Source organism: Acanthochromis polyacanthus, chromosome 2, assembly GCF_021347895.1.
Source record: "Acanthochromis polyacanthus isolate Apoly-LR-REF ecotype Palm Island chromosome 2, KAUST_Apoly_ChrSc, whole genome shotgun sequence".
Classification (NCBI taxonomy): domain Eukaryota; kingdom Metazoa; phylum Chordata; class Actinopteri; family Pomacentridae; genus Acanthochromis; species Acanthochromis polyacanthus.
In genome coordinates this window covers 23073747-23086028 of record NC_067114.1, presented here as the reverse complement: position 1 = coordinate 23086028, position 12282 = coordinate 23073747, and the positions used below count along the sequence as shown (strand labels likewise).

General features: G+C 42.1%; 1 protein-coding gene across 3 annotated transcripts in view; it reads left to right on the top strand.

The window, feature by feature from the left end:
• The window catches only part of LOC110954062 (BTB/POZ domain-containing protein kctd15), a 30461-nt gene extending 18587 nt beyond the window's left edge, over positions 1–11874 (top strand). For all 3 annotated transcript variants that reach the window (XM_022198564.2, XM_022198483.2, XM_022198397.2), the window contains one exon: positions 8356–11874. In XM_022198564.2, coding sequence (XP_022054256.1) covers positions 8356–8514 — 159 coding nt within the window. In that variant the 3' untranslated portion in view covers positions 8515–11874. The remainder of the gene's footprint in view (positions 1–8355) is intronic.
• Positions 11875–12282: the final 408 nt, after the last annotated feature.

Below are 12282 nucleotides of genomic sequence, written 5' to 3'. Positions count from 1 at the left end.
TAACACAACATTTTCCCACTCTGTTTACCAGTGAGACTGGTTATGGGATGTGAGCACATCTGACTAATACGATCTGAGAGGAGCCTTTATTGTTTAGGTTTTTTATTGGGCTGCTCCTCTGAAGGCGAGGTGAGCTGAAATCCTCTTTTCAGACAAACTGCTAAAAACAAGGAGAGCTGCATCTTCAAGGTTCCCTGTAAGCGATGCTCCCTCTTGTCTCAAATTATGGCCCATCTCTGTGAAGTCTAGTTGTGGCGTCTTCTTTTTTTTTTTTTTTGTCTCGTGGCGGCCCCTTTAAGACACACAGATACGCAACATTCCCCCCTAAAAAAAACAATCAGAGGCACAAACACACACACACATACTGTATGCATGCACAGTGGAGGGGCCCGGCTCATTGAGTCGATGTAGATGAGGACACAAGGAGCAGATGGAGGTGTTTTTCAGTGTAAGGGGAGATTTTTCTAAACAACTTACTCATTCTGTCCTCTCTCATTGTTGCGTGAAGGTATCAGAAGGTTAGGAAAATAATCCTCGACTTACCTGCCAGACAATGAGCCTCTGATCTGATTTCAGGCCTGGACCCCAACCCAGAGGAACACACACGCTACCACACCCTGCCCAGGGAGAAAATGCGTGTATGGGGAGGGATGTTTATGGAGATGCAGTGCTGTCTGAAACCTATTTACTGTTTGACTGGTCTGGCTTTTGAAGAGCTCTTGACAGGAAAGAGATGGAAACCTGACATGATTTAAATGCTAGAATACGCCAGTGGCATAGAGATTTTAATGAAGCTAATGCACTGTTGCTGTCCTGCCTCAGGCTGGAAACTGCTCGACCTTTTGATGCTTTGGTCACAATAGCATAACTTGACGTTTCTCAATATTTTCGCATGGCAGCCTGTTTTTTTATCAGTTCATTATTTAGTTTTTATTCAAATAACAATCATAAGGTCAGAAAACTGTTTACTTCAGAGTGAAACATTTTACTTACTTTTACTCAGTGACATTTTAAGCTTTTAAATGAGCCTCTTTTTTTGCTTTTAAAATTGCGTAAATACCATTATATCACCTTCAAGTCAGAAATTTAACAATGCTAACTTTAATCTACAAAGAGAGAATATATTGGATGGAAAGTCAAACAATGTCACATTGTGTGCTGTAAATTTAGCCCCTTCTTTAGTTTTTTTGTCTTGTTTATTTAAATGTGAGAGTGAGGATAAACAGCTCCACCTTGGCAAGTGATTCTCCATGAAGTCATGAATGGAATTTCTGGGATTAATGCAAACCACCTGCGCTGTGATGTAGATCCAGCGGTGAGACACAGAAAGCAGCAAAGGCATTGAACAGAGGGAAAACATTTAGCCAAAGAGCCACGGAGGTGTACACACACACACGCGTCCCAGCGCAGGAGCCGGGCCTGCTGCTCCATACATCACCATGATGAAGCACTCAGATCACTGCAGAGCCAATCCGTCCTTCATCAATGTGACAGCGGAGGCAGTCGTGGAGACGGGCCCCCTGTCCCCCTCGCTGCCCAGGCAGGGAACGCAACACGTCGCAACACTCTCTTACATGTCACACTGCCACTCCATCAATCCTGCACTGGGTATAAAGAGAAAGCACAGCTCATCAGAGCAGACAAGGCCACACAAACACCTCAGCTGTGCTCCTCAGTGGCCTGAGTGGCAGACATTAACGCTGCAGCGGTTTGGGGTCTCCCATACCGCCTGAGTGGCTCTGTGGGCACAACACAACATCAGGCTTGAGAGGAGGCAGATTAATGTGCACTGTGGGGAGGATAGAAACTGGACAATTGTGCCTGTTGACAGCTTCGGCAGCAGGTTACAGTGAAGTCTTTTTTTTTTTTTTTTTTTTTTAAAGAAATGGTTCATGGTCTGTGTTGGATACAGCCTGGCTAGGTAGTGAGACGGTTCTTTCCAAAAGTGGCCAGAAACAAGAAAATTCACAGAAAGAGAACTGATCAGACGACTCACAAGTTTTTGCAAAGTTTAATCAAAATTAATAAGCTTGATATAAAATTGAGCTTAGAAGCAAAGTGCCACATAATTACACAAATCTCTTTTATTTGTTGTATTTCAGGTAGCGGCTTTTCATGCGTGTTTTATTGTGTAAACCTAACAGCAGCGACAGAAGAGATATTTATATGCTTTACTTAGAAAAAAGTGCCTATACTACACCATGAGTATTTTTAATCACAAAGTAAAATTCTTTATTTAAAATTATGCTCATACTCATGATAATAATAAGCATGAGCATGAGTATGTCTGTCATTTATTATTAAAAATATATTACCAAAATGATCTGATCAAATACAAAAAATAATAAAAATATATTATTGGATTTATATTTCTGATGGATTACCATGGAAGTAATATTTTAATGTTGTCGGGGATGACAATTTCATACACTCTGAAGTTATTTAATTTGCAATCTGGTTTCTACTTTATACCAGTTTTTTTTAAATGTAGTAAAAATGTGAAGTGGTGTGAAATGTAAGATACTTTAAATGTGCGATTTAGCACAGGACATGAGTAAATGCCATGATGATATAAGAAAAGGTAACTGATGGAGTCAGGTGAAGTGGGATACTCTTGTGTAAAAGTCTGCTCACTTTACTCTGAACTACTTGCAGTCCCTCTGAGAACCGGCCTGACCCAGAACACCTCTGTTCCCTCTCGAGCTCAGTGTGTATTTACACTGTCAGGGTCACCTGAACTGAAATCCTGTGTGAATCATGACACTTAAAGACACTTTATGGCATTTATTTGCAATGGTGAGCTCAGACGCAGCGATACGACCATTTCTATGTTGCACTGCCAAAGTGTTTTTGTGACTCCTAAAAGAGCCGGCAGATGGCTCAGGGAATTAGAAAGAGTTGGAGCTTCACGGCTGTTTTATGCCAGATGCTTGTGATAAGCAGAGGATGCAACGCAGAGACTGCAGTTAGCGTTGCTTGTCACATATTAAAGACTGTGCATAGTTAAACAAAAGGGACCCCCTGGGTGCAGCGCCCATTACATGCTACAGTGTCATATGTCATTCAGCTGTGAGCCCTGTGCCATGAGAAGCAAGTGTCTTGCAGCTCCTCCTGAGAGGTGTTCTGAGTGAGTCTGTTCACTCTGGTGGCCATCAATATTGCATCGTGCTCCGGTTTCCAGCCCTGAGACTCATCCACTTTGATTCCTGCCTCGCCATCTTTGCTGCAACGCTGGGAGGTTAGAGGAGTGAGGCTCATATATCCCCTCCTCATCCCCTAAACAAACCCAAGTTGAGTGGCAGTTCGGTGAGATGGTTAGATGCTGAACGGTTTATGCGTTGGAGGGGAAGGTCCCTTTGCAACCATGTCGACCCTGCAACTGTGAGAATGGTTTATTATGTGTCGAATGCAGGAGGATCACTTGAGACGAAGAGGGCGAGGAGACGATTTTATTCAGAGACAAAAAGAAGTGCTAAAATCGTAGTACACCGAAAAACTTTGGTTGTCCTCTGAACTGTTGTATTGTGACTTGAAAACAAGAATAGTAGTGACACACTTCAAGCTTGGTCACAGCGATACTGCAGGGAAGGCTGTCTTGAAGTTCAAAGTGGTGGACATGAAAAAGAAAAAAAACCCAAAGACTGCTAATTAGACATAATTCCATTTGGTGGATGCCTGGAATGACAATTTAGCCAATCAGATTGCTCGCATGCAACCCACTGTTGAAATATTTTGTTATGGTTTCGCTCAAGTGTGGCAGGAAAGTAAGCAGAGAAATCTGCATAAGTACAACATTAGCTGAGATCTGAAAGGCTGCAGTTACAAGTATGTAGTGCAAAACTGAGCAACCAGACATGTTTCAGCTTTTTAAGAGGGTGCATTCCTTTGTGTTGTCAGCAGGGATTGATTTCAGGACACTGTCCTGTGGACATTGAAACCTTTTGCTTGGAAACATCATAATTATTCAGTGTATTGTTTATTCCCCTGTGGCGCTACATAATTCACTGTGTCAAACTGAACGTGAAGTTTTTTTATGGTCTCTTATAGTCATTACAGTATCCTTGAGTCAGTTACAACTATCTATAATAATATCCTTAAGTCTTTTGTGTTGCCATGCATTAATGATAAAAGTGTTTTCAGACTATCTTTATTGATCAGGCCATACTCCTCTGTGACCAAATTCATTGCTGAACATGACAGAGTCCCACATGCGTTAAGAGATGATGGGGAAAAATGCAATGTGATGCAATGATCAAAGAAGACTATGTAATATCATTTCCATAATCGTTAGGCTCCTCCGTTGACTGTCATGGATTTGGGAGTGTTTGATGCTTGGGCAGGTCTCTTAATTAGCCATCCTCACCATCAGCTGTCTGCCGCCCCTTCTGTCTCACAAATTACAGAGTTTGTCGTCGTCGTATGGCCAGAGGACGAAAAGGGGGAGGAGGGGTAACTTTTCCAAGTGGTCCTTTCTGCTTACAAGCCGCACGTCGGCCCACATTCAAGTTTTAATCAGGAAGGGAACGGGTGTGAGGGGGTGTCAGGCCTGCTCAACAAGTTTGCGTGCATTTCTTGCGTTTTGCATATGAAAGTTTGTAATGTTGCACATGTTTCATGACATCTCCGTGTGTTTATGTGTGTGGTTCATCTGCTCGTCTGTATTGTGCTAATCCCCAGTCAGGGGAGGCTGCAGCCCTTCAACTTGGACGCCTAAACACCCCACTTTAGCCATCCGATGGGGCTCCAGCTCCCGTAATTAGAGAGATCATCCTTCACCATGAGTGTACATGTCGGTGTGTGTGTCTGTGTGCGTTCGTGTGTGTATAGGCGTCTGAAGAAACCATTCTATTTGCCTGAACTTCTCAGGCTCTGTATCTGTAGCAAGGGTTAGCCCTCAGCGAGACCTTTCATTTCCATGCACTGCACACTCCATTAAAAGGAAAGGGGAATAAGTAAATACGCAGCACTCCTCTCACTGGGATTTAGATATATACCCCCTCCAAAAGAAACAACATCCCACATGGATTACAACAGATGAGGAGAGAAAAGTGATGCTGGAGTTCACGTGTTTGTGTCTGAGCGTATCTCTATTTGGACTTGTGTATGTATCAATGCCCACACTGGAGGGCTAACATGCATCCCCATCTCCCGTTCTCCCCCTGCAGCTCCAACACTTTCTCCTCGCACAGATCCCCCATAACTCGCCATCCTCATTCCCCACACGTCGCTCTCTCTTTCGCTCACGGACCTCACTTCTCCTCTCACCCCAGCCTCATTACTCAAATTAGGAGCTCCAGTAATCACCACACTGAGCTCCACTCAGCCCCTTAACACACCTCACTCACACTCGGCTCTCCTCATCCCTTTGAGCTCATGCCCTCAGTTCAGTAGCCAATCCAGCACAAGCGGCATGAATATTGCAGAGGTGGTGTGATGTCGGAGTGCCCTCTGGTTTTATCCCATCACCGTGTGTGATTGGGGAGAAGGAGGGTTAATGACACATGGTGCGTGTTGTGACTGATGAAGATCTGAGGTTGATGTTCGGCGAATGCATGGATCGCAAAGTGATACGTACTTGTGTGGGCTGATGTTGATCATTTAGTGAAAATACATGGTGGCATTCAAATTTCTGATGAGATATCACTAAAGCAGGTCATCATTATTTTTTATGGAGGAAAGGCCTGGTTGTGGTCTGACTCTGAAATAAGGTTATAAATGATTCAATATATATATAAACTTTAAAAGGTGTGCTAAAATGTAGGTGGAAAGCATTTGTTTACTTGCTGAGAGCCTGTTAATAAGAGCAATACCCCTCTCATGTATTAGCTTAATACTGATCTATGACCAGCTAGAAAACGTTATCACAAAGAGTGGAAACAGGGTGAAGCAGCAGGTCTGGCTCTGTCAAAAGGTACCAAACTCCACTTGTCAGCATATGTAGTGGTTGGTAATTAACATGTCGTATTTAGTGTCTTTCGTTAGGACAAAAAGCAAAGCCTAAAATCAACAGGTCGCTGTTTTACAGTTGGTTATGTGCCAAACTAGTTATTGGCTCACTAAATTCCTGGAATCTCTGGTGATGACTTGGCAGCCGGTCCTGACCAAGACATTCTTCAGAACACCATTTAATGGCCTGTAAAATGTGGATTTGGTGTTTTTATACTTTGGTTTTAGTGCAGATTAAAGAAACTTGTTAATTGTTTAGTGGCTTTGATCGTGATGCTTACACACGCACTATTAAGACCACGAAACAATCCTTGTATCACCACTTTGCAGGACTGTATTTGATGATACTATTTCTCTTACACCTCACATCCAGCAGTTGGTTAAAAAAATGGAAATTTAAAATTAGGTTTTTAGTTCAGAATCAAATCTTGGCTGTCTTTTAAATCCAAAAGAGTCCTTTACAGCCTGCGCTGGAATAATAAAACATGTTTGCATACCTCCTTGTAATGCTTACATACAGTAGATGCGGTTTGCCGTGGAGCACTGAGGTTTATTACAAATCTAAAATCTGTAAACCAGTAATGCACATTATATGATCGAGTTGGATGATCGGCCTTGTTCACTCATAGCCTCAGTCACTGGCATGTTCCTATTTATGAAATTATTCTTCATCTCCTTCCTTCGTATCTACGTGACTATACCCATCAAAAAGTATGCACAGTTATAGTCCGAACTTCCAGGATTTATTCCTGTGATCTGTTCCCTAAAGTCTGAGAATTTGTCCAGCATGTCTCTCAAAGGGAAGCACAAGCTTGACAGCAAATTCATAGTGTGACAATGAACTCTTTTTTCATCAGCTCATTTGAAATGGTTCAACAAGTTTGATCTGTTGACTTCTCGGCTACATAAAAATCACTAAATCTACATTCCAGACTTGGACAAAGGAGCTTCTTCAGACTGGAACTCTGCTCCTCATAAGGGAGTCTCTATTGTGACCTTACTTATTTAGCACACATGTCAGCTTTAATGTTTTTTCCAAGTATTTTGTTTTTATGAAAATTAGTACACAAAAACGGAATTGATTATAAACAGATGAGAAACATAAATAAACTTATGAGCTTACAGCTGAGTTTGTTCTCACACTTTTAGCGTATATTTTTGTGATATGATATTGCGACACACTCTTTATCTGCATGTAAACCATATTTCAATACTCACATGTATGTGAATGTGTTACCTTGCTCTGAAAAATAATGTTTTGCATCAACACAAAGCATTAATGCAATCTTTTCTAGGTATGACAACTTCTACAAAAAATTTGTCCTATAAAAAAACCCCACAACATTTAGTTTCCTGTACAGTCAAACATATTTTTAAATTGCCACTCAGGTAATGATTGGTAGCATAAATACAAGCTGATTACTTGTACAGATTAGGTGGTTCCAACAAGTATTTCCACATTGTTTACATTTTTTCCCTCCCAGCGTTATGCACTCAAATACCATAATTATGAACACAAGAGTTAGCAAATTAAGAAAATAAGTTGCTCTGGTGTTTAGTAGGCAGAGAAGGGGACTAGAAATCCTGACCTGAAGGTGAAGAAAAATGTAGTTATCAAGCCAATTTTTAAAATTATCTCAACTTGAATTCAGTTTTAAATCAACTACTGCGTAAATGCATAAATCCGAGTGCACACCTTTTTAGGTTGATGCAGTTACACACACTGTTATGTCATCCCAACCCATCAAAATAACGTTTGCAACTGAAAAGTTTTCTCTAAATCAGTAAATTATCATTTTTTATCTGTCAACCATGCATTTAATTAAGTGGTGGGAATAGGTCCCCTGAATTACTTCTGAGTGCTGTTAAATTATGCAGCATCCTGTCATGGCTAGGATGCTGCTGTAGAAGAGACTCTTCATCTTGATTAGGCTTTTACAGAAAGATTAAGAATGTTGTGAACTTGACAGGTGATGGGAGGTGAAACTTGTGATTTTTAGATAGACCCAGACCTGCTGTTTCCCTCTCTTTCTGGTCCGAATGCTCAGCTAAGCTAGCCAGCTGCTGGATGGGACTTAAAAAACAATCCAATGACAGCAAGTTCACACCAGTTCCACCTTCTGATTATTAATTGCCATCACTACATTTAGCTTATGTTATTATATAGTTCTACATGGATATTAAATAAACACATAGTTCAGATAGCCTAAATGGTTGTTGGTAGCATCGTTTTTAATATGAAGACGTATGAATGCCATCAGTCTTAACATTTAATTTGGCTAAGCATATTCCTGAAAATGTTGAACTTGTCCTTGGACAAGTAGAACATCAGAAACCTGCATCTTTATCTGTAAGAAATTAATTATTTTCTTGCTTTTAATGCCTCCACTTCTTCTGTCCTCCCTTCAGGTTCTGGAGCGTCTTTTCCAGAAAGGCTTCAGCGTGGCGGCATCATGTGGAGGCGGCGTGGACTCGTCTCAGTTCAGCGAGTACGTGTTGTGTCGCGAGGACCGGCGGAGTCTCTCCATCAACACGCCCATCAGGATAAAACAGGAACCCCTGGACTAGAGCATTCTGGGAGAGGGACAGCCGACTCACCCCCACCTCCTCCCCACCCTGCACTCCCTCCATCCTCTCACACCACCCCACCCCGCCCACACCCGTCCCCCCACTCCTCTTCACTGCCCTCGCAGGACCACAACCACCCCCCCCCCCACCCCCCCAACATACCTAAGTATTAGCAGAGGCTTGTTAACCTCGCCAGCTCTGCAGAACTCAAAGGGGAATGTAGAACCAAACAAAGGAAAAAAAGCATCAGCAACAAAAGTTTTTGATTATGTTAAATAACACCCAAAGAATCTGGGACGGTGATGAAAAACGACGACGACAGCGACAAATGGACACAACAGCAGCGCACAGCTCGACATTTTAGCACAGTGACTGGTTGATTTTTCCCTTACCTTCTTAGGAAAAAAACTCTAGGAGGGACCCAACTTCCCCCTCCTTCAACCCCGATCCACCCTCCAACATACACACACCCCTCCCCTCTACTCCTCTTTCAGCAGTCTATCATCCAGTTGCGTGTCTGTGAGGCCCACGTCTTGTCTGACTGGTGACAAATGTGGCCTGCTGAGGGACAAGGAAGCTTTGGCAGATAAGATGTTTTACAGATGACAACGAGAGGACATAATCCAATCTTGTGAGTCCCCCAAAAGGCCCAAGACCCCATGATCCTCCCCCATACAGGCCTGATTAGAGATGCCGGGGCCTCACCGAACACAGCATCATTTGCCAAACTGATTGTTTATTACAATTTTTCATTGTTGTTTCTAAAGTATGTTCTTCTTGCTCCTTTTGCTGTTCTTATCATGACATGGTGTAAACAATTATTATTAATAGGATTATTTTTAATGTCTCTTTTTCCTTTCTCCAATATGAAGGATGTATGAACATTGAAATTCATTAGGCTTTGAGAGCTTGTGAGGGAGCGTTTCTTGGCAGTAGCTGCAGAAACTCAGATGTCTGCAGGCTATGTGGCTAAAGCGATCTGACTGGCAATGCATTCAGAGCCGGAAAAAGTCTCATTGTTCGAACGGGAATGGAAGAAAACCTGGGTATTTTGACATTGTTTATAGTTAAATGTGTAGCACACACAAAAAAGTGCTCTAGAATTTCTGCTTATTAGCTCTAAAACATATCTCGGGTCTCTGATCGGATTCTCTCACAGGAGCACAAAACATTTGTTCGTATTTAGCACAAGTTTAAGAACGTTTGTAAATTTGAAATCCAGGTCAAAATTGCACAAGCACTAAGTGTATTGCAGTTTTGAGGTAGAATGTTAAGGAGTTGAGGACCAACGAGGAGAGCTGACGTTTACCAGTATGTCTCGTGATCAGCAAGAGATGTACTTTAAATGCTTAATGTTTCTTTGCACTTAAACAGTTCCTACAGAGCCCTGTTCCCTCTAAACGCTTGTTTGAATCCAGTGATCAGTGCCAAGTCAAGCTGTTTATCTTCCCATGTTTTAACTGTGACATGAAAATATTCAAAACAGGAAAAAAAAAAACTTCCAGCAGAACAATACACTCCAGGTACCAAAGTAGACAAGGTGCCTATGTTGTTGATTGTACAAATATAAAGAGGTTCTTTTTGCAGTTTATAGCTAAAGAAGACACAATGTATTATTCAGAACTGTATGAAGGGGTACCAACACTTGATCCTTGAGGCCTCCAGTCTTGACAGTTTGGTTGAGAATAGCTCTCAGTACCTTCAGACCGAGCTTGAGACACAGTCCCTGTTTCAATATTGTCACTTCTAAGCCAAGATTATTTCAGCGGTTCTTTACATGTATGTATGGCAGAACCCAAAGTGAACTGTACTCCCAGCATCAGCATGTTATTCACAAAGAGGCGAGTGGGCGGCATTTACTCTATCCTGCTCTCATTCTTTTGGTCTTATTCTCAACATTTCTGGATCAAAGACAGAAACAAGAAAGGCCAAGTTTTCATGCTTTATATTTGTGTGTAACTTACAGATGCTGTTTCTTCCATTCCAAAAGACTGAGAAAAGAAAAAAAAACAAAAACACAGTGAAGCCCATTCTGATGTTTGTGGGTGCTGGCAGTTGTTTGAGTTAACTGGGGAGGTTTTTAGTCGTCCATTAAAAATGGGCGGTAGCTGTTCTGACTATGTTGTCCTAATACGGTATCTGCTCTATCTGATTACACAAGGAAAGTGAGTGGATAGAGATGGGCTTGGTGTCCAGCGCAGTCTTCCCTGGGGGTCTTTCTCACAATCAAGCCCGCCTTTGTTCTGACCTGCCAGTGGCCTGCGCCTTTGCATCCAGTCGCCTCAAAGGGAATGGTCAACCAGGCCTTTTATGTGCCGAGGCATGTTGGGCTTTTCACAGCGCTCCTCACCCCCCTCCACCTCCCTGAAGGCTCCCAGCTCAGTGGTGCCAGTAGAAACTCGGGTTGCACCCCCTGCTGCTGTGTCATCCCCCCATGCCCCATTTTCAAAATGCCCTCCTACGCCATAGCTCACTGGACCACACCACAACAAACCAAACAAACTGATGAGTCAAAACACTCAGAACATACTCTACTGCGCAGAGAGGCGACTTCACTCTGCTGCTGATCCCAACAATCTTTGATCCACTTGATGTTAGGGGCTGGAAGCTCATCTGACTTTTTTCTTGCGGAAAATGATCAGTGTTCCGTAAAGCCACACCTACAAGCATTACATTTTTCAGGGAGGAAAGGAGAGAAGGCATATTTTTCTCACTGACGTGGCATCTTGAAATCATAAAATGCGCTTCTGACAACTTTTGAAAGCTAAGGGGTCATGCATTTCTAAAAAAAAAATTTAAAAAAAGTAAGGAAAAAAAAGGTCTTTCCAACTTGCAAACAAAATGAGAAAAATGAACAACAAATCCACACATGAGTTTCTCTGACTGCAATAAACTGAGATGCCACTTTTGATTGAGGATATAAATGGCAGGTTACCTACAGAGCTAGACAAACTTGATGGGACTGGAAACTCCACAGACATGTTCACACATGTCACCCTTTCACATGAAGTACTGGTCAGTGTTCAGCCAGTCCACATGGCATTCACTCCACTTCTGAGGCGGGTCAGTTGTACAGTTATTGTATATTGATTTATCAGGACTCTGGGTTTTCTGGGACCCCCATGTTTTTAAGAGACCTTTTAGTCCTCTTCATAAAAAGAATGAAAAGAATTCAAAGCATTACATTGTGTACATATGGATTAGAACATTTCAAAGGGTATAATAAGGTGCAAATGTATATTATTTAAAGTGTTTAAAACAATTAGACTGTGGTATTAAAGGGCATGTGTTCATTTACAGTGTCTCCATTTGACTTTTCTTGCATATTTGCGATAATAAAAGGATGTACTGTATATCTGACATGTGTCTCTTTGCTCTTATGTTGTTCCAATACCATCTGATAAAGAAGAACACAAGGATTGGTTGCACATATAAATATGTACGTGCTTGCTGTGTTCAACACGTTGAACTCTGTGTCCTCTAATTGAACTGATGAAACCTGATAAATCTCATCAGCCTGCTTTACTCGAGCCTGTGTGTGTGTGTGTGTGTGTGTGTGTGTGTGGCGTGTTCATTTTCTTAAAGGGGGAAGGTCATCTTCAGGGCTGAATCCAGATCAGCAATCTACAGCTCCAGAGGGACTAAAGCATAGGCCGAGATCTTGAAAGAAACCAATACGCTCCCAAACCCCAATATTTTGCACTGAGTTAAACGGTTTGGTCTTTTCAAAAATGCTTCTGCTTAATTAGCAGCAGAAACCTAGGGGGA